Source organism: Poecilia mexicana, unplaced genomic scaffold (assembly GCF_051168715.1).
Source record: "Poecilia mexicana isolate PSO_F unplaced genomic scaffold, ASM5116871v1 scaffold_7, whole genome shotgun sequence".
Classification (NCBI taxonomy): domain Eukaryota; kingdom Metazoa; phylum Chordata; class Actinopteri; order Cyprinodontiformes; family Poeciliidae; genus Poecilia; species Poecilia mexicana.
The window spans coordinates 1,834,856-1,861,486 of NW_028263376.1; the positions used below are offsets into that span (position 1 = coordinate 1,834,856).

Consider the following 26,631-nt stretch of genomic DNA (forward strand, 5'->3'; position numbering starts at 1 on the left):
ATGCTGTGGCTGCTGGGATGTTTTGGTTCAATTTACTCCTAAAGACTTGAAGCTTAAAGAATATTGATGAATTTAATCAAAAATCCATCAAATGTCCTAAATCCCAGCAAACAGATGTTTAATATCACAACAAGCTGCTCTCTGTTCTGAACCAGCAGCTTTGGAAAAAAAACAGAGTTAAAACAATTTTTACGTCAAGATTTATTATCACCACATGATAAAATACCAACGCTGCTAAAGAGCTGAGTCAGAACAGGAGTTTATGGGTTCAGAGGGAAATGAAAAGAATTCCCAAAGCTCTGCAGGTTGCTAACTGTCAGCATGATGATGTTACTTACCTGAGTTTATCAGCAACAAAGATGACTCTCCTCTCCAGCAGGAGGGAAGCGAACACCTGCAGGAGTTTCCCCACACTGAGACACTGCAGCAGACTGTCAAAGTCCACATGCTCCAGCCTGGAGTCCACGGGTCGGCACAGAGTCAGAACCTGCAGCAGAACAAACCACTGAGCTTCAAGTTGCAGCCGACATGTCAGAGTGCTGAACAAGTTACAGCACTGCCTTTAGTCATTTTGTTCCTGGCAGTGACGGAGCAGGCTACAGCTGACTGTTAACATGTCAACAACAACAACTCCAAACGGTCTGAGGAGGGGGCGTAGCTACGAGCCACACGGCTGCTGATCAGGACTTTCTGTTTCTGTGCCGGGGGTTACCTCATTCCCAGAGCCAGGCAGGAAGCTCTTGACAGTGACGGTGCGTCCGGGGGCCGGGAACGGGGCCTCCATCACGCTGCGCATGAACGTATAAACCAGTGGCGGAGAAATCTCTCTGCGCCGCTCCACCTCCTCCAGGATCTGGACAGACACACAGACACAACGCTCCCTGTGAGTCCAGGAGGAACACGCCTCATCAAACAACCCGCTGTCCTTCAAGCCCAACTACAGGACAGGTCAGAGGTCAAACTCATTTCATAGCCACTATCCTCTTCACTTCTTCTGCTGAAGCTTCTGAAGCAGAGACGTGAGCAGATTTACGGCACCTTGTAAAAGTATTTCCCCCTGCTGGAGACTTTTCCACTTTCTGTCACATTCCAGCCACAAACATCCATGTATGCAGACTAAAACCTTCTGACCATCATTCCTCTTTCTAAGTACTTTGCCTGGTTCATTTGGACTGTGTGGAAGTGAACATCAACATTAATCTGATAAAAATGATTTCTTATTTATATATTTTTTATACAATATTAAAAATACACCAAAAGATGCAAAGAAACAAATAATTCAATTTTAATGCAATAGCAGCAATTCTTCAGTTTATGATTGATCATTTGTAGTAAATGAAGCAATTAAAATATTTCTAACATGTGAGAAGCCTTAGTGCTGGACTGAACATCAGTACAATGCAGAGCTGATTATTCTGTGGATCATTAATAGTAGCAGAAGTTGCTCTGGAGGAGATTTTTTAGCAGAATTTGAACCAAGTGAAGCTAAATCTGTCACCTGAAGAGTTCAGGGTAGAACATTTTACAGACAAAGGTTTTATGTTGTATTCAAAATGTATAGGTTTTTTTATTTATAAAGTTTTGGTTTAATTACTGCTCTGAGACCTTTTGAGTCTGTTTACTTAAATGATCAATTAATTGATTACTAAATTAGGTGATGATTTTTTTTGAATAATCGATTAATCCCGTTAATCGTTTCAGTCCTAGTTAACATCAGTGTTCAATTGTTGCTGCACATTCTAAAGACCTAAACTTTGACTGGGCCATTCTGACATACAACAATCCATGCATCTAATTTAATCTGTAGTTCTGACTAGATGTTTAAGGTTCTTCTGCTGACAAAATACACTGAAGTATTTGGTTGTGTTGTGACAAAATGCAGAAAACAGGATTTAAACTGCACTCAGTGAGTGACTTTACCTTAGCAAACAGGTTGAAACAGCCCAACTTGCTGACAATGCAGTGCACCTCAGGAAGCCGCTTCCCCTTTCCACTGGGCTTGAAAACAGAAAGTTGCACAAGTCAGAGAGCAGGGCACAGCAGACATGTTTCACACACAAGACACAAACCTGCCAGTTTCTGCTTCCCTTTATACCAAACTTTACAAACCAAACTACAGCTTTACAGCCAGCAGCAGATTTAAACTCTGCATATTGATAACATCGCTCCAACTGAGATAAAACTCTGATTAATTTGACAAATAATAACAGATGGGTTTGAGATGCCGCACTAAACAAGACAACACCAGGCAGAGAAGGAAGCTGCGACATTCCTTCTGCTGTGCGTCACGGGTTCAGAGGTAGCTGGAGTGTGATTCCTCAGAGATAGTGAATAATGACGCGGTGAACTGCCAGGTCACGCACAGTCAAATGAGCCAATAACTCCCATCCAGATGTCAGCTCACGTCCTCACTCACCAGGATCTTACGGCAGTAACAAAACCAGCGACTCCCGTCTTCTCCGGTGAGGACAAAAGAGAACGTCTCACTGGAAATGAAACCGGAAAAATCAGGAATCAAATCAAATCAAATTTTATTTGTATAGCACATTTCAGCAGCAAGGCATTTCAAAGTGCTTTACATAAGTTTAAACAGTGAGAAAGAAAAATAAAAAGAAAGTAATAAAAAGATAAAAAGAAAAGATAAAATCATTCTGTTGGACTTCCTGTCCATTCAAGTTATATGATCTACGCAGACCTTCCATTTCTTAACACGGGTATTAGCCAGGCCCCGCAGCCTAACAGGACAAGGCCTCCAGCCTTGCAGCACCAGGCTCCGTCCGCCTGTTTCGCGAAAATTTTGCGAAAAAAGGCGGACAAGTAAATCCAACAATGAATGTAGCTACAGCCAAATGAGAGCACCAAATATTAAGATAATTAATAATAACTATTTTGTTTTTGAACGTTTTAAGTGAGGGTGTGAAAGTGCAGCTCTGGCCCCAGCTTTGCTTCACCAGACCAGTGATGGTGATGCGCTTAAAACAAATTTAAAACAAATTCAAATAGTCTTAAAACTGGAGCAACAACACAAACTATTCATCTTTTATCAACTACATGTTTTGTAGTTGATAAAAGATTACGATTAAAACCGAAAGTTTTAATCGTAATGAATTGATTAATTAAATAATTGCTAATTTAGTAATTGATTGTTAACTGGAGTATACAGACTAAAAAATAGGCCATTTTACTGAAGCAACAACACACACAATTAAGTCACAACAGTGCAAAAATATTCACATTTTATTGCATTCTAGGCACTAAATGGTTTATTTTCTTATTTAAAAAGGAAAATGAATTACCATATTTCCGCACTATAAGGCACACCGGATTATAAGGCGCATAGAATAAATGCTATATTAGAGGGTGGAGTTAAGTTATGCATCCACTAGATGGAGCTGCACTAACGGGAATGTCAACAAAACAGTTTGACTCCGGTTGGCGAGGAGAGCCTTCCGCGACTGGGCCGGGGCGTGGCTGGACGATGGTCACCCTTCTCTGTTCGCGGACAGCATGTTGGTGGAGAACGTGGTGCTAAGTGACCTGCAGATGACCTGATTCTAGACGGTCGGTAGGTAGATAGGTCAGTCAAACTTTATTAACAAACCAACGTTCTGACACCTATCCCAGCATGCACTGCGCATTTCTTCTTCTACAGGTGAAAATGAAGTCTGGCGCTGCTTACTGTAGTTGCTAGACCTGTTGTGACTCAATATTGGTTCATATATAAGGTGCACTGTCGGCTTTTGAGGAAATTGAAGGTTTTTAGGTGCGCCTTATAGTGCGGAAAATACGGTATTAGAATCTTTTAATGTATTTCTAATATTCCATTAAAAAAGGTTTAAGTGGTTAAAAAAAAATAATTTGCCGCATGTGCCAATTTTTTTATGCAATTAATCAGTTAATCGACAGATCAACCTCTAAAATGACATAACTTATTTGTGCTAGGACGTTTCATCAAAATATTGTGCATTTAATTTGTTTTTATTATTTTTGCATTTTTTTATAAGAAGAGATAAAAAAAATATTTTTATAGCCCACAGCTACTTTTAACTTTATATCTGTGAAGTTAAAAGTCCTATTACAAAAAGTTTGGACACCCTGGTTTTAATCCATGAAAACTGAGATGAATTTAGGGATTAGAGCTGACAGCCAAAGTCATAAACAGAAAAGAGGGGATCTAATAATACACGTAACATGGAACAGAAACAACAGAAGGTATTTACACCACATTATATAATAACAAATGAAGGCATTAGCTTTGAGATGCTAAAAGAAATCAGTAAAGTGTTTTTATTACCATTGCGCCCCTGTTGTTTTAGGATTTGTGTTTGAGTGTCGCTGCGGTGCAGCAGCTGACCTGGGTGTGTGTGCAGATGGCTTCCAGTCCTGTGGATCCGGGAAGCAGAACTTGGGAATCATGTTGAGTTGATCCTCAGCTTCTCTGGAGAGACGGGACGACTTTTCAAACTGAAATGAAACGGCTGCAGGTCAGAAGAGCCACAGCTTTCACTGAAGAAACCATCAATAGAAATGATTGTTTTCAAAATAATATTAACTGTTCGAAATGATTTATCATTATACCAATAGCCATACATATGGCTGGTTACCATCAACAAGTCCACTGTTAAATCATGAAATTTTATGATTTGGTTAATTAAAATAACACAATTAAAGTTCAGAGGTAAATTAAGTTTATTGCCTGTGCAAAGATTCTTCACATTATGTGAATCCAAATATGATTTGGACACATTTTTAACTTCACCAAATAACAAGCTAAAAATCTAATAAAGAGGTATTTTTCTGCTGTTGGAATTAAATTATGGAAAGATGCAGCATCGACTGATGAGCTTCTAGTTCATTATGGGTTTTCAAAGGAAATGTTTAAAAAAATATTTCAGGGTTACGAGAGTAAATAACGTTTAGTTTTTTTCATATATTGTAATGATTTGATGTGCAGGAAGGACAAGCATCAGCCTGGTGCTTCTGCCTGCACATTTCAGTCCAGCTGTTCACATTGTTGTAATGTTCAGAGGTTTTTATTTGATGACTGACTGAATAAATAAATCAATCAAAATATAAAAATAGCTGAAAGTTAAAACTGATTATACTGACTGGGATGAAAAGATGCTGATTTTAGAGTGAAGTAAATGAGTAGACAAAGCTCGTAACATTTACTGACTCATGCCAGTGTGGGAAATTCCCCTTCCAATCATAAAACAAAATCATCTTAAGGATGCAAACAACAGATTCCATTCACTTAAGGCAATTAAAGCACATTTAGGTTGTCAGAAGAGCAGGGTAATGTTACGGTAAAGGCTCCCTCTAACCATTTTTGGAAACTGCTGAGTAATTTCAGGGGAGTACGTGTTTCCTGTGGTGGTTTTCCGTAGCGACACGACCACGAAGATCTGGAAGAGCTGCTGCTTCTGCTGCTGCAGCTGGATCAGGTCCCTCTCCAGGGTGCGATACCCGGGCCGTCGCCTCAGTGTGGACTGGATGTAAACAGACCTTCCTGCTGAACACATGGAGCGATCATGTGCTAATGCAAAGGAATGCATTTCACCAAGGCTCGTTTACGGAAAGAGAACTGTCCACGTTCTTCATTCCGTTCACACTTTAGTGAGTAATTCTTTTAGACATAAGAGTTGTGAACTCCAAACAGAAACCTTTTATTTTACTGCTGATACCTTCAGTGTTGTCTTCTGGATCGCTCTCCGTCCCGCTGGCCTCCTCTGCTGCCAAGAGGAGCAAACGTTAGTCAGCAGGACGGGAATGAAAAGCCTCGACAAGTCATAATCACATGAAGACAGTAAGCCTTTGTTTGATAATCATTAGCCTGGCCCTTCTCCTGCTGGCCTTAAGTTAGTACATTATCAGAAGCTGGGTATTTCCAGCAAGAAGCTCACTTTAATCTCCCTGATGAGAGGTTCTGTTTCGGCTCTTACCTCGTGCAAAGGGCCCTTGGTTCTTCACTCTTTTTCTGCCTCGTTTGTCATCAAAAATGCTCTCAATCTTGGAGATATACTGTGGAAAAATGCAAATACGCATGTACTTCACAGCCTCGTCCCTACAGAGTCACATCAGAGTCAGGGCTGTAAATTGATTAAAAATCTAATCAGATTAGTCACACTAGTGCTGTGATTAATCACAATTAAATGTTGCATTGTCTCAAACCAAACATATCAGTTTTCTTATTCAGGAAAGTTTGCAGAAGTTATTTTGTTTCAACTGTAGTTTAGAAATGTTAATTATAAACTTGTGATTTGGTGGAAGGATAATGTACATACTACCTTGGTTTTATCCAAACGTCCTAGCTTAAACAAGTATGTACACCCCTTTAAAGAAAACAGAAGCTGCAATGAACTGCCTGAATAAGTGTGACCAACCAATACTTGGATGAATCACCTTTTTATTTCAAATTCTCAATTTATTCTTCTTGATGTCAATAAAGTGCAGTGAATCTTATTGAGTTTAAATAAAGCTCAGCTTATTTGCATAATTAGCTAAGTTAGGGTTTGATGAAGTATAAAAAAGATTTGAGAGAATGTGTAATAACAGTGACATCAGAAAACTGGATGAATGTCTACAAATAATAATAAAAAATAAAAAAACACAGAAAGCTGCCAGGGAGGCTGGAAATAAAGTTGAAGAGGTGCAGGAATTTTTAAAAAACTTTCTCAAAGTTCCCAGTGTGGAATTATTCCTCAGATTAAAAATAAATTTTTGTGATTATGAATCAAATGAGAAGTAGGATTATAAACCCATCCCAAGGTTTGATTAAAAGCGTGAGGAAAAAGTAGCGGCTTATAGTCGGAAAAATACGGTACACAACCTTTATTATCTAAAAGTTTCTGCCAGTAAGCAGGAATGAAGAGGGGTTGTATAATTAGAGCGTCAGTCACTCCAAGTGCAAATTCAAATCAACAAAAGAAAAACTTCACTAGAAGAAATGACCTGAAGTCCAGAAATTTCCTGAAACTGGGCTGTTCTTAGATAGATGTAGAGAAGTTTTCCATGGCTGAGAAGGGACAAGTACTGCAAAGTGAAGATGTGAAGTTTCTGACTCACATCTTGACATAATAACCTAATGCTGAACCTGAGTTAAGCTACGTAGCAAGATTATTGATCCTTTTTAATAATTTTGTTAGATATGTACAGTTTTTCTGTATGGAAAAACTGGAATAGGTCCAGGGTTTCCCCCAGAAAACTTGCCAAGCCCGGTGGTCGGGGCGTCGAGGTGGTCCACCTTCTTTTTGTATTAAAAGATATTAAGTTGACAGGAAATGTAAAAGTATTACTGTGTAATTATGTGTTACAGGAAAAGATTTCCAGTGAAATGCTATTTAAACCCACAACTAAAAACAAAAACAACAAATTTGCACTTCTGTTTAATCCACACAAGTCAACGGCTCCATCAGGCCCCCAGGGCTTCAGGGGCCCCATAGACGCTAATATTTTAAAACAGACCACAGATACATAAATGTAACGTTTGTTTATTGAGATGATCAATCCTGTTAAATTTTATTCAATTATTTAGGCATACATAAATGAAATGATTTTAAATTGTTTAACATTTAAATGTAAGAGTTTAAGGAGCTGGCAAGTTTACTTTGTAAAACTTCAAAGAACAATATTCATAGTTAGATTGTTTTGTTACCAAAGCAACAATCTGATGCTGTGAGTTTAATCTTTGAATTTACAAATACAAATTAGTAAACTGCGATTATAACTTATTGCTTTTTAAGCTGGCCAATTAAACTACTCTCTTCTCCCATATTTCACTAAATCTAACACAGAAGCTGTTAGAGCTGCTGATATTATTAGTAACAAAAGGGGCCCCTAAATCAAATTCTGCTCCAGGCCTCATACAGCCTTGGACCGGCCCTGCATGATGAGGTAATCTGCTGCACTATGCAGAGATGCAACAAACGGGAGATTTAATTCAATGCTGCTAATGTGGCTTTAGTAGCTCTTTCATTTCATGTCTGTTGAGTTTTTAATAAGAGTCACAGAAACTATTCTGGTTGGTCCAGTTTATGGGACGAGTTTCTCAGATCTCAGCGCGGCCGTCTAAGTGAAAAATAATACTAAAAATAATAATAAAATAATATAAAATCAGCCTGATGCGTGACTCCGAGGAGAGTGATTTTTTTAAATTATTTTTATTTTCGTAGAAACGTAAACAGGCAACGCTTAGCCTGGCGGCGGGGTTAGTAAAAGCATGGCGGGCCGCCAGGCTTATGATACACTGGGTTATGAATGTCAGGATGCGTGTGGTTGGTGGTGAGGAGATGACGCCGAGACCCAGGTAAGATGGTGAAAATGAAGAATTTAATAATAATATGCTCAGGAGACAGTCCAGGACAGGCAGCACGGCAGGAAACAAGCACGCAGCTAAATGCCGGTAGCAACTGATAATAAGGACTAAACGGGAGCAAGCACAAACCAGGACTTGGCAGTTCTACTGGAGAGTACAGATAGTGACGACTTGTGTAAGACAGCAAAAGACAAACTTAGACAAGGACCCAACGAGGAACACAGACAACAGGTGGGTTTAAATACACATGGGGTAATTAAGGGAATGAGACACACCTGGGAAACAATCAACGGGGAAGACGCAGAGACAGACTCACAGGGAACAGGACTACACAGAAACTCAAAAATAAACACACAGAAACACGGAACATGACAATGAAACCCTGAGGTGGAAAGCATTTTAAATAATTTACAGTCTCATTTGCAGAACAAAAACTTATTTTTGCCAGGGGTGTGAGATCAACTGTACATTAACATTTACAGAAGTTATTTATCTGACATCTCTGTGTTTTCCTGCCACACAAGAAAACATAAAACTGTTCAAATTGAACCAGTTCTCTTCATTAGCATAACAGAAACAAGCAAATAGAAGAAGCTTAGACTGCTGCTGTTAAAAGACACAAATGTGAATGACAGAGTACAGAAACAGCCAGAATGTTTCTGTAGAATTGCTGATCTATAGCTGAGAAACACACATGTACTTATTATGCCTGTTTCAATGTATAAGTACATTGCATTGAATGTACATTGCATTGTATAATAACTTATCAATTTACAAGAACAGCACTTTAGAAACTAACAGTTTTTCTATTTCTGTCTCAAGAAGGAAAAGATTCAGCAAAAACATGTTAAAGCAAGAGCTAACCATAAACGTCTGGCATTTATCCAACACACCAACTACACAGTAAAAGTGTCAGGCAGGTTTCAAAGCACCACTCCTCCATTTCTCCCTCAGCCAGATAAATTACCTTGGAGTTAAATTCTGTCCCAGTCCAGCGGCTTCCCAAAGCCATGAGTTAGAAGTTTGTTTTCTCGTTCAAAGAGCCTAAATGTGACAGAAGGACTTGCATTTTGTTTCACTCCTATCTGTTTCGTTCAGCATCCTCTCCTTCCTGCTCGGCAAGTTACTGCCCCTGTCGTTGCTTTGCAACTTTTACCATGACTCATCGTTTTACACTGCAATATTTCCCATTGAGCTGAAGCATTTAGATGCATAAAATGGTTTAGAAAACACAGACAGCTACCTGAGGAGTCCTGTGGACTTTCTGAGCGCTGCTGTGTCGAGGTGATGGTGGTTTAACAGATTCTGTAAAAGTTGAGGATTTGGATCCCAACACCTGAAATATTTTCTTGTCCACTTTCCCAGCGTATCCATGCAATGTCTGACCTTTAGGAGAAAACTGAAGCAAACAAAAAGATTTAAGACATGATTTCTACATTGTGACAATCTTTTCTTCTGTCAGGTGAGATAGTTACCATTTTACTTTAGGGATACAGAAATAAATAGGGATGTCCTGATCCAATCAAAGTATCATCCTGTGATTTTGATAAGAGGATCTTTCAGATTGATTAAACTCCTCACAGCCATTGTAAATGGCTGTGAGGAGTTTAATCCCTGTCTCACTGGGGCTGACTTTGTCAGCCCCAGTGAGACAGGGAGTGTTTTCTTGTATAACAGCTGCTATTTTATAAGCCTTGAACTTTATTCTGCTGAGCTAAGACATATGAGCTGGAAAGAGAGATGGTATTGGCTGCAGCACAACGTGTCTGTGTCATGTGACCATATCTCTATGTCTACCTTAACCCTCAACAGAACGGAAAATGAGGACATAAAATTTGCAAAATTAGGAAGCAGAACTGCTCTTCCTGTAAGGTTTGTCTTATTTACTGGAATGACACTGAGACATGCTACATGCTGAATTATCAACAAGTCCTATCAAAACAGACAATAATAGCCTAGCAAACTGTACAGAATGAAAACGTTAGCAGCAAGGGTGATATATGAGTTTATTTGAGACCAGAAATGTGTGTCAGATGAGATATATATTTAGAAATAAAATGTTGTTATCCAGAAATCCCTGTTCAGACAAAATATCTGACACTGTCAAGAAAAATGGAAACTGCAGTGAGAATCATGACTGGAACACAAGGGTTGTAGCAAATATCTACAGATAAATTATTGAGGTCGATTATGAAAACAAAGAAATAAAATCCTTATTGAGACATTCCTAATAAGTTAAAAAGTTATTTGAATTTCCTTCCTTACCTTTGGACCTGGGGGATTTATAGGAAGACACATAGTGGACAGCTTGACATCTTCATAGGGGTAATCCCTGATCCCATCATCTGCAGGTAGACAGTCACTCAACATGTTAGAGAGAAAAACTGGAAGATTTAAATCATATCAGATGATCTGACATGTCTAAAAACCTTCAAAAACACAATGCAGATTTTGGTGGAAGACTGCCCACTGAAAAGCAGAAAAAGGTCTTAGCCACATCCCAGAAATCAGAAATATTTCTAAACATTTCTTCTTTTGGATAACATATCTTAATGAAAAAATCCATACAAAACAAAAAGACTAAGAAAAAAGTGACTTGTAAGTGTATTTCTAAATAGCTCTAGTGGGAAATGACTGAAGTCTTATTTTGCCATATTTTGAAAGAAAGATCATAACTGACAGCAGCCAGAGGCTGTGAGATTACCACGTTCCAGGAAAGCTCATACTAAAGATGTCCATTTAACCCACGGCAGCCGCCCACCAGCCAAGGATTTCCTGCCTTTGCTGTTACATTAACAGAACTGACTGATCATAATCTGGAAATAAATTCATTTACTACACAACACAGTCAATGCATGGAGTTTAGCTTACACACAATATCCTCATAAATATTGTCATCAGAGTAGGCATGGTAGAGGTCAGGGTGGACCTCTCTGTTTCCCACAGTGCCCTGCTGCGCTGTCAGGCGGGTTGCATCTTCATACTCAAACGACTTCCTGCAGTAAGGACACAAGGAAAATTAGTTCAATACTCGATTTTAGTTCTATATCGTCTAACATCACATCTTTTAAGGCAGTTCTCTGAGCTGTCTTTAAGCTTCTGCTGAGCTTAAAAAAAACTTCAACTGAATAATCTGCAGAATATTGACAATCTTATATGTAGTTTTTAGTAAAAAAAAAAAAAAAAAACTGTTTCTGGTTTGAAAACGCCCCAGAAAAGTTCCTCTGTGATGCAAAGCATGAAAGCGACGATAAGCTTTCATGAAATTCAGTGACAGAGCATTCTTACCACATATGCTGAGACCAAAAAGGGATTTCCTAATTATTTATCTCTGAATGTTTTTGTAATGTAGAACAGCAGCAGCCAGAAACAGAAACTGTTTCTTAACTGCGTTTCAGGGTCATGTAATATTTTCTCCCCATGGAGGTATTTTGCAATGGATAAAAACAGACGGAGATACTGACTTAATTTGAAGCTATAAAACAAAGAGTCACATGGAAAAAAAAACCAAATAAATATAAACAGTTAAAGTGGAAGGACAAAAGATGTAAGTTCACTTAGCTTTTAAAAGTCTATTTTTGTGCAAATTTAATGTTAACTATAGTGAAAAAAAAGATGTTGAATGTCCGTAATTCTCCTGATAATAAATATTAGCTACACAGCTCATTTACTTAAGTGGTGCATGTGGACTGTTTGTGTTTGTAAATGTTTATGGCTTGGACCCATCTGTGCTATCAAACTGGGCCCCATCTAGACAATAGAGAAGAGAGCTGCCAGACGGCATGTGACCCCAGCCAGCAATTAAAATCTGACAATACAACTACTCAGCCACCCCCCAGGTAGGGACCCAACCACAAAACTAACCCCCCAGGCAAAAAACAATAAAAAAAACTATTCAATAAGAGCATGTAAAGACAACAGATCCTCAGTAGGGCTCCAAATACTGCAGTAACCTACAGTACTGCAGGTTACTGTACCAAACCTACAGTAAAAGTACTGTAGGTTTGGTATAAAATCAAAGCGGTCTTGACTTGTTTATTAGTCAGCTCTGCAAACACAAGAAGGCAACTAGAGAACTTCTTCCTTTCTGACTTCGAAATATGAGTCTCAAAAATGATACAAGTTATGTTGAAAATGCACATCTTTAGGCGCTCATAATAATAACTCCAACATATTCATTAGCCTCAGAAGTGAGGACTATGATTTATGGATATGAGAACTGATGTCATATGATGTCAGATACAGAAATCAGTGGGATTTGGTACCGTATTTTCTGCACTAAAAGGCGCACCAGATTATAAGGCGCGGCTTCAATGAATGGCCTATTTTAAAACTTTTTTCATATACAAGGCGCACCGGATTATAAGGCGCATAGAATAGATGCTACAGTAGAGGCTGAAGTTCCGTTATGCATCCACTAGATGGAGCTGCACTAAAGGAATGTCAACAAAACAGTCCGACTCCGGTCGGGGAAGAAGGCCTTCCGCTACTGGGCCGGGGCGTGGCCGGACGATGGTCACCCTTCTCTGTTCGCGGACAGCATGTTCGTGGAGAACATGGTGCTAAATGACCTGCAGACGACCTGATTCTAGATCAGCGGTTCTTAACCTTTTTTGAGGTACCGAACCCACCAGTTTCATATGCGCATTCACTGAACCCTTCTGTAGTGATAAATAAAATATTATTTTTTCCCCCAAATTCAAAACGTCTTCTTAAAAGGTAGAGTCACTAAATCTTCTTAAAAGGTAGAGTCTCTGAGAACAGTTCTTCAAAATATAGTCAGTGTTTTCAGCAAAGTTGAGCTGACTGTCCAGGAACATTCTTAAGAGAATGAAAAACTAATAATACATAACAAAGACTTTGTGGTATTCTGATTTAGTAATGTAATTATATTAGTTGGGTTACCACCCCTAGAGGCAGTAGCAACCCCGAAAAGATGCGACTAAGGAGCAGAATTAGAAGTACAACGAAAGCAGTGACGTGCGGTGAGGTTCATAGCTGGTGAGGCACCGACTTAATTATAATTGGATTTACAAATCTAGATCCCTGCATGTTATTGTTTACATAAGGAAATTTCGCGCATGCGTACAACGCTGGAGGGCAAAAAGACTATTCTTTAACATGTGATGTTTAGCCGCGCCGCCGCCGCAGAATAATTCCGTTATCTCAAACTTAGACATGTAGATAATATTAATTTCGTGCTGTGCTTAACAGCAAAGGGAGAAACCGTTAAAGTACAACTCAAAACCACGTCTTTCTCGCTCTCTGTATCAGCGTAGCTACTGTATGGCGAGATCGCTGTTACTCTGCAGTTGTGGAGTCACAATGTCTGGGATCATGAGCGCCCCCCAGCGATGAGGCAAGAGAACTGCCTGCCTCACCTCAAATCTGTTCTCTGCAATTTCTGATCGCTCCTTAGCACACGAAACACGTTACACACACAGTTGGTGACAATAAAAACACAGTACATTAAATACATAAGCTGAATTATGGAAAATCAGTTCATGCATTAAATGTTTTTAACCATTTTATTGGCGACGCACAGACAGGAGGAACTTGCTCTCATAGAATGGCAGCCAGTGCAGTTAGCCAGAGGTTGCGCAATCCCAGGTGAGGCTCAGCTTCCTGCTGCCTCACCGGCTTCGCTTCCAAGTATTTGAATGGGAAAATGCGAAAATTCAGCGATTTTGAAGAAAAAAAACATCAGATTTGGTTAAATTAAATGTAAAATGGGTACTTTATAGTACAATCCACAGGGTGAAAACATCTTTATAAATTATTTTATTATTATATATTATTTTTCCATGATGACAGGTGAGGCTCTACCTCACCTGCCTCCCCTGACCGCACGTCACTGACCGAAAGCTACAGAATTTGGTAAAAACTGTGAGCTTTGCTGAAGTAATTAAAGACACAAGTTCAAATCCATGCTGAGAGTGGAACTCCTTCAATCAGTGCTCCTCCGCAGCTCTGATTGGCTAAGCAATGTAACGTGATCCTCTGCAGCAAGTGATGGCAAAGCGGGGCGTGATCACGACTTTACACAAGTGTCTTTACCTCCGCGGCAGAGGCTCCGCCGAACCCCTGAGACCGACTCATCAAACCCCTGGGGTTCGATCAAACCCAGGTTAAGAACCACTGTTTTAGATGGTCAGTAGGTAGATAGGTCAGTCAAACTTTAGCAATATATTACAAACCAGCGTTCTGACAACTATCCCAGTTTACCGTAGTTGCTAGACCTGTTGTGGCTCAATATTGGTCCATATATAAGGTGCACCGGATTATAAGGCGCACTGTCGGCTTTTGAGGAAATTGAAGGTTTTTAAGTGCGTCTTATAGTGCGGAAAATACGGTAGTTGTGGGGCCACATGCTATTGTGGCACCACAACACTGACTGGTTATTGATTTCTTCCACTTTTGTGTTTTCAAACTCTAAAAGATCATCCGTACAAATAGTGGTTTAGCAGTGCTGTGTGCATGACTGATTTAATGTTAATAAAAAGTTTATTTCTGCAGTTTTCACTGCATTTAAAATGCACAGCTACCATGTCTACATGAACCGAAGTATCAAGACATTTTCCTGGGGCAAGAATTCATGAGGATCAGTGCCTCCAAATCCGAGGCCATGGTCTTGAGCCGGAAAAGGGTAGCATGCATTCTCCGGGTCAGGGGTATGTGTCCTGCCTCAAGTGGAGGAGTTTAAATATCTTGGGATATTGTTCACGAATGAGGGAAGAAGGAAGCGGGGGATCGACAGGCGGATCGACAGGCGGATTGGCGCAGCATCTGCCGTGAAGCGGGCGCTGTACTGGTCCGTCGTGGTGAACAGAGACCTGAGTCAAAAAGCGAAGCTCTCGATTTACCGGTTGATCTACATTCCCACCCTCATCTATGGTCATGAGCTTTGGGTCATGACCGAAAGAACGAGATCACGGATACAAGCTGCCAAAATGGGTTTCCTCCACAGGGTGGCTGGGCTCTCCCTTAGAGATAGGGTGAGAGGCCCGGTCATCTGGGAGCAGTGTAGGAGCTAGACTTTTAAAGTTGGGGGGGCCAAGGGAGGGCCAGGACTACCTCTGGGGGGGCAAAATTTAAAATGTGTGTGCGCACATCTATATATCTATCTAGTCGATTTTATATATATATATAATTTAAAAAAATAACCAAACTGAATATTTGGTTATTTTTTTAAGCCCCTCTGTCATTTGACAGGTTATAATTAACGCCTTTGACTGGTTCACAAGGAGACATGACAGACTTTACGCAAAGAGTTCATCGCAGAGGCAACTAAAATCAATCAATAAAAAAATCCTTTCTGAATATCATCTCATGGACACTGAACTAAATGCGTCTTTCTGACCGGGAGCTGACAGCGTGTAGAAGAGCTATGGACAGGACACCTTGGTTAGGAAGCTCATTGGAAACCTTTAGTTGAAATGGCGCCTTTAACTCCAGTCTCCAGTACAGAACAGAGAAAACTAAAGACAATGCAACGTTGTTTTAATCCAATTATAGTCTAAACAGAGGAGCCAGCAGTTTATTTTGAGGAACTAAATAAAGGTGCAGAAGTTAATTAGATCCATGCGCAGTCCGCTGCACAACCAATGCGGACGCGGCTCCGCCGCTCCGAAGAATTAAAGTTAACTCGCCATGCAGTTTTAACAAATGGAGTTGAAGATGTTACCCTCCCGCACCCAGACGGAGAGCAATGCTCAGAAGGAGCGCGGCAGAAGTAACATCTGTCCGTTTTGGAGAAGCGAAACCATGCAAAAAATAAAAATAAAAAATCCTGCAAAAACGCACGCCCGAACCGTGCACAGGGTTAAAAAACAGGAAAAAAAAATCTTGCAGAGTTCAATTGTTCAGTTTGGTTCATACAGATCTAACTGTCGATGAACCAGCGCAGATTTCTCTGCAGATGCGACCAGGAAGAATTTGTGAAGCTGTGCGTTCAGACCGCAGTGGGTGAATTAATGGTAATTTAAGTGGAGTCGCTTAATTTCATTTGTTATAAGTTATTAAAGCCACAGTCAGTGGTTTGTGTCACTACGGAGAAAAAGTTAGATGCATTTATCTACTTTATGTGTGATGGGAACTATACAATATATAGTTACACTGCTTACGTTAATGATGTTTTAAAAACAAAACCAGTAAAAACTTAACTGAGTTAATATGTCAGATTCCCTCCTCAACCTCGTCTTGATGAAAACAGAGAGCAGTCCGCTGGTTTCTGTCCAGACTGTGATCAAGCTGACACTTGGTGCGCAGGCAGTTTCAACTTTACAGACAGAGAACAGAGAACATCGCAGAGCTCATTATTAATCATACTAAGAACAATATCTGTCAGAGAATCATCTCTGATCTGGACGCTTTAACGGACCAGAGGCTTTGGAGCGTCTAGCGCAGCTGATCCGCTTCTGCAGGGTTTTTCTCCCGCAGGCCGAGGGAAGTGATGCGGAATCAGGAAACGATCAGATTTCTGCCGTCTTCTAATCACTTCATTTCGTGAAATGTTACCTGATTTCCAAAACGGTCTCGCAGAGAAATACTAGATGTTTCGTTTGATGACTACAAATTGGAAATAAAATGATTTTTTTCTTTCTCTAGCGCAACCTCTGCTCCAAACTACGAACATTGTCGGCCCCTCTTCGTTTTTATTTTTTTATTTTTTTTTTTGCGGAGGATCAGTAAATAACTTCTTGGTGTTTTACAACCACCAGGTATGAAGTGCTTTAGCCTTTGAGTTGCACCACAGCGCAGCGCATTTGAAACATCCAGGAGATCAATATCAGCTCGTTTTTATGTGTACACTCTTAGAAATGACTGTAAATTTACGGCGGAATTCCAGGAGTAACATACTGTTATTCCAAAATACGGTAGGAAGACCCCTTATGATGCACGAAAACTTTGGATCTGGCATTCCCTCACCCGGATGCGGGTCACTGGGGCCCCACTCTGGAGCCAGGCCTGGAGGTGGGGCATGATGGCGAGTGCCTGGTGGCCGGGCTTTCACCCACGGAGCCTGGCCGGGTTAGGGTTAGGGGTTAACTCCTAACCCTAGCCCCATCAAGAGGCTCAACACCTGTAGGAGGGGCCAAAGGGGTCGGGTGCAGTGTGTAATGGGCGGCGGCAGAAGGAGGGGACCCTGGCAGTCTGATCCTCGGCTGCAGAAGCTGGCTCTTGGGACGTGGAACGTCACCTCTCTGGTGGGGAAGGAACCGGAGCTAGTGTGTGAGGCTGAGAGGTTCCGGCTAGAAATAGTCAGCCTCACCTCGACGCATGGCTCTGGTTCTGGAACCAGTCTCCTTGAGAGGGGCTGGACATACTTCCACTCTGGAGTTGCCCGCGGTGAGAGGCGCCGGGCAGGAGTGGGCATACTTGTTGCCCCCCATCTTGGCGCCTGTACGTTGGGGTTTACCCCGGTGAACGAGAGGGTAGCCTCCCTCTGCCTACGGGTGGGGGGACAGGTTCTGACTGTTGTCTGTGCTTACGGGCCGAACAACAGTTCAGATTACCCACCCTTCTTGGAGTCCTTAGGGGGGGTACTGGAGAGTGCCCCTCCTGGGGACTCCCTTGTTCTGCTGGGGGACTTCAACGCTCACGTGGGCAATGACAGTGAGACCTGGAGGGGCGTGGTTGGGAGGAACACCCCCCCGATCTGAACTCGATTGGTGTTCTGTTGTTGGACTTCTGTGCTCGTCACAGATTGTCCATCATGAACACCATGTTCAGGCATAAGGGTGTCCATAAGTGCACTTGGCACCAGGACACCCTAGGCTGCAGTTCGATGATCGATTTTGTCGTCATTTCATCGGATCTGCGGCCGTATGTCTTGGACACTCGGGTGAAGAGAGGTGCAGAGCTGTCCACTGACCACTACCTGGTGATGAGTTGGCTCCGGTGGTGGGGGAGGAAGCCGGTCAGACCTAGCAGGCCCAAACATGTAGTGAGGGTCTGCTGGGAACATCTGGCGGAGACGGAGCTTCAACTCCCATCTCCGGCAGAACTTCGAACACATTCCGGGGGAGGTGGGGGACATTGAGTCTGAATGGACCATGTTCCGTACCTCCATTGCCGAGGCGGCTTATCGGAGCTGCGGCCGCAAGGTTGTTGGTGCCTGTCGCGGCGGCAACCCTCAAACCCGTTGGTGGACACCTTCGGTGAGAAATGCTGTCAAGCTGAAGAAGGAGTCCTATCGGGCCTTTTTGGCCTGTGGGACTCCAGAAGCAGTTGATGGGTACCGACATGCGGGTCGGGTGGTCGCTGAGGCAAAAACCCGGGCATGGGAGGAGTTTGGAGACGCCATGGAGAAAGACTTCCGCATGGCTTCGAGGCGATTCTGGTCCACCATCCGGCATCTCAGGAGGGGGAAGTGGTGCAGCACCAACACTGTTTATAGTGGGGATGGTGTGCTGCTGACCTCAACTCGGGACATTGTGGGCCGGTGGGCAGAATACTTCGAAGACCTCCTCAATCCCACCAACATGCCATCTGTTGAGGATGCTGAGCCTGGGGACTTTGGGTTGGGCTCTCCAATCTCTGGGGACAAGGTCGCAGAGGTGGTCAAAAAGCTCCTCGGTGGCAGGGCCCCGGGGGGGGATGAGATCCGCCCGGAGTTCCTTAAGGCTCTGGATGTTGTAGGGTTGTGTTGGCTCATGCGACTCTGCAATATCGCATGGACATCGGGGGCAGTTCCCCTGGATTGGCAGACTGGGGTGGTGCTCCAATTACAGGGGGGTCACACTCTTAAGCCTCCCTGGTAAGGTCTATTCAGGGGTCCTGGAGAGGAGGGTCCGTCGGATTCAGGAAGAGCAGTGTGGTTTTCGTCCTGGTCGTGGAACACTGGACCAGCTCTACACCCTCAGCAGGGTCCTGGAGGGTGCATGGGAGTTCGCCCAACCGGTCTACATGTGTTTTGTGGACTTGGAGAAGGCGTTAGACTGTGTCCCCAGGGGGGTAGGGGTTCTCCGGGAGTATGGGGTACCGGGCCCTTTGATACAGGCTGTCAGGTCCTTGTACGACCGGTGTCGGAGTCTGGTCCAGATTGCCGGCAGTAAGTTGGGCTCGTTTCCGGTGAGAGTTGGACTCCGCCAAGACTGCCCTTTGTCACCGATTCTGTTCATTATTTTCATGGACAGAATTTCTAGGCGCAGCCGAGGTGTTGAGGGGATCCGTTTTGGTGGCCTTAGGATTGCATCTCTGATGTGGTCCTGTTGGCTTCATCGGAACGTGATCTGCAGCTCTCGCTGGAGTGGTCCGTGGCCAAGTGCGAAGTGGCCGGGATGAGGCTCAGTGCCTCCAAATCCAAGGCCATGGTCTTGAGCCGGAAAAGGGTAGACTGCCTTCTCCGGGTCAGGGGGGTCGTCCTGCCTCAAGTGGAGGAGTTTAAGTATCTGGGGATCTTGTTCATAAATGAGGGAAGAAGGGAGCGGGAGATCGACAAGTGGATTGGCGCAGCGTCTGCTGTAAAGCGGGCGCTGTACCGGTCCGTCGTGGTGAAGAGAGAGCTGAGTCAAAAAGCGAAGCTCTCGATTTACCGGTCGATCTACGTTCCTACCCTCATCTATGGTCATGAGCTTTGGGTCATGACCGAAAGAACGAGGTCCTGGATACAAGCGGCCGAAATGGGTTTCCCCCGCAGGGTGGCTGGGCTCTCCCTTAGAGATAGGGTGAGAAGCTCGGTCATCCGGGAGGGACTCAGAGTAGAGCCGCTGCTCCTCCATGTCGAGAGGAGCCATTTGAGGTGGCTCGGGCATCAGGTAAGGATGCCTCCTGGATGCCTCCCTGGTGAGGTGTTCCGGGCACGTCCCACCGGGAGGAGGCCCCGAGGAAGACCCAGGACACGCTGGAGGGACTATGCCTCTCGGCTGGCCTGGGAACGCCTTGGGGTTCCCCCGGAGGAGCTGGAAGAAGTGGCTGGAGAAAGGGAAGTCTGGGCCTCCCTTCTGAAGCTGCTGCCCCCGCGACCCAATCCCGGATAAACGGAAGAAAATGGATGGATGGATGGATGGATGGATGGATGGATGGATGGATGGATGGATGGATATTGTCAATTTGGTGTCTTCTTCTGTTGTCACAATCAAGACTGATGACTGGCAGTAAACTACCGCAAAATAATTGTACAATACAGTTTTTTTTCTAGGCTAGACATTTTACTTGTATTTGCATCTTAGAAAATCTGCATTTAAAGACAATATTAAATAGAAAGACAAAAATACTTTCCATAATAAATATTTTACGGAATGAATCAAAATCTACAGAGCATAATCAAAAGTGTTAGATTACCAGTGTCGGTGTTGTATGTTAAAAATACGTTAATTAAACCCTTGTTTAGTCAAATTCAAAGATAGGTTTGTCAGTTTCCCTAAAGAAATAGTGTTTGATAAAGAGTTGCTCCCACAATCGCAACGTATCTGTGACATCACGTGTTTGCCCTGGAGACAGCAGTATGGTGTCTTGTCTGGAGTTTATCATAACAAGGTAAGTTCCCCAAAGCTATAAAAACAAGCTATTTTTGTTCTCTCTTTACTGTATTTATGTAATGTAATGGTGATGTATTGTCTCAATGTTTGTAACTCCCTGGCGGACATTATACCACAATGTATGCTGCGTTTATACTGTTATGTATTTTGTATCTCAATAAAGATCTATTTAAAAAAACAAAAACAAAAACAAAACAAGGTAAGTTCCATGTTAAGACCATCATGTTTTTGATTTTGATTATTTTTTATGAATGCATTAACTTTCTGTTTGCGCAAGAGTATCAACTTATGCTTAACGTAAGTTTATTTGTTTGGATATCGCAGTACGACTGTTCAGTACAGGGGAGCTCAAGTCCAGTCCTTCAGAGCTGCAATCCTGCAACTTTCAGATGCTTCCCCGCGCCAATTAACACACCTGAATCAAATGAATGGCTGGTTAGCAGGTCTGTTCGGAGCTGATCCTGGTCTGTTGGAGTAAAGATGCATCGAAAAGTTGCAGGACGGTAGCTCTCGAGGACTGGACATGAGCACCTTTGGTTTATTATTTTTGTTAGCAGCTAAAGCTAGCCAAGCAGGTGTAGCACGGGGTGTCGGGTGGTTAAACGAACATTAAAACTGTCAGAAAGGCCGTTTGAGTTAACATTATTTAGCTGCGAAGTCGTTTTCTTGAAGTTTTCGGCTATGGACGGCATAATGGGGAGAGTGGCTGTGCTGGACCGGTTGTTTGATCTATGCAATCAAAGCTAAGCCAAAATGTTTTTGTCTCTATAAATAATAATCATAATAAACAATGACATAATGGCTGCCTCTTTTTTCTTCATTAGTACGTCATGTTGGTGACTGAAGCGTGTTATGATGACTTCAACACATTTCTTCTGACAGGTTGGCAGAAGAAATGATGTCTATAATGTTTCTATAAGCTGACTAATTTCTATAATACCTAATGTCTGAGTTGTGTTCATGGTAATTATTTCTGACATTTTTATGCTTTATGTTGTAGGAGGTGAAAAATGCTCTCCAGGGTAAACCGGGTGGAAAAAGTATTTTGAATGACTGTGATGGTGACACACACATAGGTGGGTCTGGTTAGTTACTTCTCTTTAAAATGTTTATTTATTATCCTAATGTGTCTGCTATTTATCCTGTTGTTCCTCCAGGCTGGGAAAACCAGGCATTCTTCTGTTGGTTCATGTGCTTCGTCCTACATCCAAAGGCCACAAGAAGAATCCAAAACACCTCATGTCAAACTGTGGACCATGTTTTCAGATATGTGCAGGTATGTGGTTATTCTAATGATCCTACTTCTTTGTAGAAGCATTTTCTCACTGGCTTTGCTTGCTATCTGAATCTATCTGTGCTGCTAAATATATTTAATAATTTTTATTATTTGCCTTCTTATCATTATGTCAAAGATGCAAGCCTGTGTTGAAGCCTTCCTCATTGCCGTGCAACCAGGACAGCCCTTCCTCCTGCATGTTGGTGAAAACAAGAGCAGCACCAAAGACACTTCACTATCAGTGATCACAAGATCATCCAAGGTAGCTTTTGATGAACTTTCAAAACACACTTCACCTTCAGTGCAAAGTACCATGAATTCCTCTACAACTTCTGTAAATTAATCCAGCCGACAGTTTTCAACATTCATGTGACTTGCACGACAATGGAGGAGTCTAAGATCCTTGCTTTTACTTTACCTGGCAGAGTGGACACTCTTTATTATGATGATCATTTAAATGCATACTGTATCAATAAGAGGATTTGTTTTGTGTTCTTCCAATTAAGGACTTGGTTTATTACAGTCCCTGCAGCAAGCAGTTTTCTGCATGGTCAGCATTGAAGGCCATATTGTCTTTGAGAGGGTCCAGCAAACATTCCAGACAGGACAGTGTTGTCCATCTTCTTCATCTTCAGCCTCCAATATTAACATGAGGCAGCCAAGACTTTGGTTCATTCAACGGTAAAACCATTCCTATAATTATTTTTACAATGACATGGTTTTAAAGTTCTAAAGCAAGTTATAATTAACATTTGACAAAGGTGGTGATGTTTTCTCTTTACGTAATTAAAAACAGCTTTATTTATATATTGTACCAGCTGTATTCAGAATGCCACACTATTTGTATTCTCAGGAATTTTCCCATTTTTGAATTAGTTTTTTAGTCGCTTCATTGGGATTAACCCAGAAAGGGACACAAAAGCCGGTCATGGGAAGATGGTATCCAAAAAGACAGGAAAGACCATTCAAAAGAAAAAGTGACGGTCAATGTTCAGGTTTCCACCCTCATCAAAAACCTGATGGACTTTGAGTGGCATCTCATTCAGGTTAGTTGTTCTTTTCTTTTCTTTGAAATCTTTCTGTTTCCATATTATTTAGGATCTAAATTGTATTGTCTTTTCTTTTTCCATGTTGGACGGTGCCTTCATCTGCATCTAATAAAGTAAGTGCCACTTGGACTCTTGAAAACTATTAGTAGTCCACATTTTAAAACTGTGTTAATACTAAAATTCCACATTATTTCAGCCATGTTGAATTTTAGATTTTGGAAGTCATTTTTCTTTGATTTGTTTAGTGATACCCAAAGCATGGATATTTCTTTAAGAACTGTGTTTTTATGTTAATAAGATTGTAGAAATTAATGAGTTAAACCCAGTTTATGACGCTGTAAACTGGAAGTCTTCAATTTTTATTCCAGTGTTGGTGAAACTATATATGGACTTTGAAGTAGGGCTGAAACGATTCCTCGAATGATTCGAGTACCTCGATTACTAAAATTCCTCGAGGAAAATTTACCTGCCTCGAAGCTTCGTTAATTTATGTTTTATTAGTTAGCGCACCGTGTTCCGGCCGGGACTTCATTTGCGTTGCGCGGAGCTCTCACTTCCGCCTCTGAGTTGTTGACAAAAGCTAAGTCTCAGCGGCATAAAGTCCAATCTTCAAGATTGGCCCGTGGGGATTTTATTGATTGATGATAATGCCCGACCTTAAAATGACTGGGGGAATGCCTGGAGTACGGCAGCATTTCTCCTCCGGGGCTGCTGGTTGAAAGCGAACGGCGGGAAGAGCGCTGAGGTGAGCGGATAGACTGAACAGGGCGGGTGGCTGAGTAGCTGATACTTACCGTGTAAATGTAGCTTTACCGACGAACCGCACAATAAATTTCATATTCCGGTCTGAAGAAACGGGTGGCGGAGCGCATCGTACATGGCTGGTAGATGAGTTTCTGAGTGTGACCAGTGAAGGTGTCGTAAATATCCCGTATTGCTTCCCCCCGTGTTCGTCCCCCGGTCTAACGGTTCGTCAGTCCGCTGGTCTATTTCCTCCCCTTCACCCCATCTTACGTTCGTTCATTCGCTCTCTCCTCCCACTCCAGGCGGCATTTCCAGTATTTTCAAACCCAAAGCGTGACAGGTTAGGTGGCAAGGTGAGTTTAATTAATCTATTAAACTCACTGAAGATGAATACATAAACTAAAAGCTGGATTGTAGACATTTTTTATAAGCATATTTGTGAGCCTGCCTCTTTGTTATTAAATTCAATATAATTTCAGATTTTTCTATAACTTTTCTTCTGGTTAACTTAGAAAGTGAGCTATTATTGTTACAGGTTAGTTTTCTAAACTACAAAGAAGCAACTGTTAGGGATGCTCAAATATGAAAAATTGGACTGATATTGATATCTGATAGTAACACCGGTATTATGCCAGATTTACCAATATTTCATTTCATAATTTTTTTTTATCCGATTACTCGATTAATCGTAAGAATAATCGATAGATTACTCGATTACTAAAATATTCGTTTACAACAGCCCTACTTTGAAGGCCTATATTTTACCAGTTCTCTGAGGAATGGTTTTGTGTTATTTGTTTTGAATGTTTGAATATACTGGAAATATATGTGGTTTGAGGTATAGTGGTGCCTTTAAATAAAAATTCTGTTCTGAAGGTTACTTATCGCATCCTCTTTTGTGTTATGTGAAGTTCTGATTATGCAGATTATGCATTTTAGAACCGCACCAATTGTAGCACTTCTAAGAAGCCTACACTGGGTCAGGTATTAATGTTCTATCGTAAAACTAAGACTGTACTTTAAAAAGTATCATTACAGTTTTTTGGCAGTAGCTTACTCATAAAGTGAATGCAGTAGTAAAACTAAATTTACTGTAAAAATACTGGAACGCTACTATTTGAAGGTATATTTATTTTCACCACTGTATTTTACGGTGGCCAACAGGTACAAAACACCCAGCAAAGACGAGAAAAACACATGCAACAAAAAAGAGATGCAAACAAAAATGCTGAACACTGAAGTGATCCAGACCACTAGGGGGAGTCGAACAAAGAACAGCTGTGTCCGAAGTCAGGTTTTGCATCTTTGTGTCCTCGACGACCGGAAGAGAGAAGCTGTAGCTTTCAGCTAGCTGCTTAGCCTCTACCGTGGCGTTATGTTGCTTAGCAACCGTGACAACGTGAATCACATAGCGGCGAAGGGAAAAAAAACGGACGCTAAATATTTTTTTTCTCCTGATTTGTCTATTACTCTTCACTTTTTGTAAAAAAATAAAAAAATTAAAAAAAAAGCCTGTTGCATATTTAAAAAATCTGTTAGTCTGATTCTAAAATGTTCAAACACGTATAGCACATTTACACAAGGAATGTAAGCAAAGAATCCCTTTTCAAATACTCTCCAGATCTCAGGTAAGACAATACAGTTTAATCAAACTATTGTATTTTTAGGCTTAACTTTAAAAAGTCAAACCGATTTGCTCAGGAATAAATGAAATATTTGAGTGAACCAAAATATTAACAACTAGATGTTACCTGACTTAATATCTGTGTTTAACTGTCATTTGGGAAAGCCCAAATGAGTCAGGTGTTCTCCCGTGGTGTACTAAACCTGGACCAGCTGGCAGCAGGCGAGGGGAGCTGGGTGTTAATACAGCGGGAGCAGACATCTCCGAAAACGTCGGAGCAATATTGCAATTAGGTGATGCACTGATGAACCGAGCAGAAATGTGAGATTTATACATCTACATTCTCGCCTACAAACATTGTTTAAATCATGTTGTGTCACGGCTGCTAAGCAACATAACCCGAGGTGGAGGCTAGGCAGCTAGCTGAAGGCTACAGCTTCCCTGCAATGCTCTCTGCCTTCGCAGGACCCCTCTTCCGTAGACCGGGTCGTTTCTCAAGCCCATGACAGAATAAGCTTGAAAGGATGAAAGACCCTGAACTCGGACACAAAGCTCTAGTGGTCTGGAACATTTGTTATATTTTGCATCTCTTTTTTGTTTGCGTCTTTTCTTTGTTGTATTTGTTTTTCTCGTTTTTGCTGCGCATTTGCACCTGTCGACCACCGTAGTATTTTAACGATTCTGTATTTTAGTTCTGCTGGGGTCCATATGGTTATGTGTATTTGTTATAAGTAGCATTGTGATCACTGTTATGTGTAGAGTATTATGGGCTTCCCCTGTCTGACTCTGCTGACTTCCACTCACATGTGATGGACCTGTCATGTGGACCGGGGATCAGGGAAGCAGGTGGACCAGGACCGATGCTGATCTGACAGAACACCGGAAGAGTGGAGAGTTCAATGTGTTAGCAGTGAAGCTATTCAGTTGAGTGTAACGATTTGTTAGAGGGGCGAGCTGCAGCCTAAGGAATAGCAGCTCGCTCTTATTTCTAATAAACCCTGGTGGCGGTACTACATCTGTGGTGTGTTGGCGTCATGACAGTATTTACTTAAAGTACTACACCACTTTAAAAGGTACAGGATTGAAAAGGTAAATGTGGTATCTACAGACGCCAGCTTTTTTTTTTTTTTTTTTTTTTTTAC

At 41.8% G+C, this 26,631-nt stretch overlaps 1 protein-coding gene across 4 annotated transcripts in view; it reads right to left on the reverse strand.

The window, feature by feature from the left end:
- The window catches only part of dennd2c (DENN/MADD domain containing 2C), a 60,106-nt gene that overhangs the window by 20,084 nt on the left and 13,391 nt on the right, over positions 1–26,631 (reverse strand). The window contains exons 3-13 of one of the 4 annotated variants that reach the window (XM_088006855.1): positions 11,186–11,310; positions 10,580–10,659; positions 9,558–9,713; positions 5,943–6,021; positions 5,685–5,729; positions 5,325–5,509; positions 4,355–4,464; positions 2,417–2,486; positions 1,921–1,998; positions 713–853; positions 339–487 (exon numbers count right to left, since the gene is read on the reverse strand). In XM_088006855.1, the coding sequence (XP_087862981.1) occupies positions 339–487; positions 713–853; positions 1,921–1,998; positions 2,417–2,486; positions 4,355–4,464; positions 5,325–5,509; positions 5,685–5,729; positions 5,943–6,021; positions 9,558–9,713; positions 10,580–10,659; positions 11,186–11,310 (1,218 nt within the window). Of the gene's footprint in view, positions 1–338; positions 488–712; positions 854–1,920; positions 1,999–2,416; positions 2,487–4,354; positions 4,465–5,324; positions 5,513–5,684; positions 5,733–5,942; positions 6,022–9,557; positions 9,714–10,579; positions 10,660–11,185; positions 11,311–26,631 lie in introns of all 4 variants that reach the window. The other 3 variants (XM_088006853.1, XM_088006854.1, XM_088006852.1) reach the window with 3 other exon arrangements.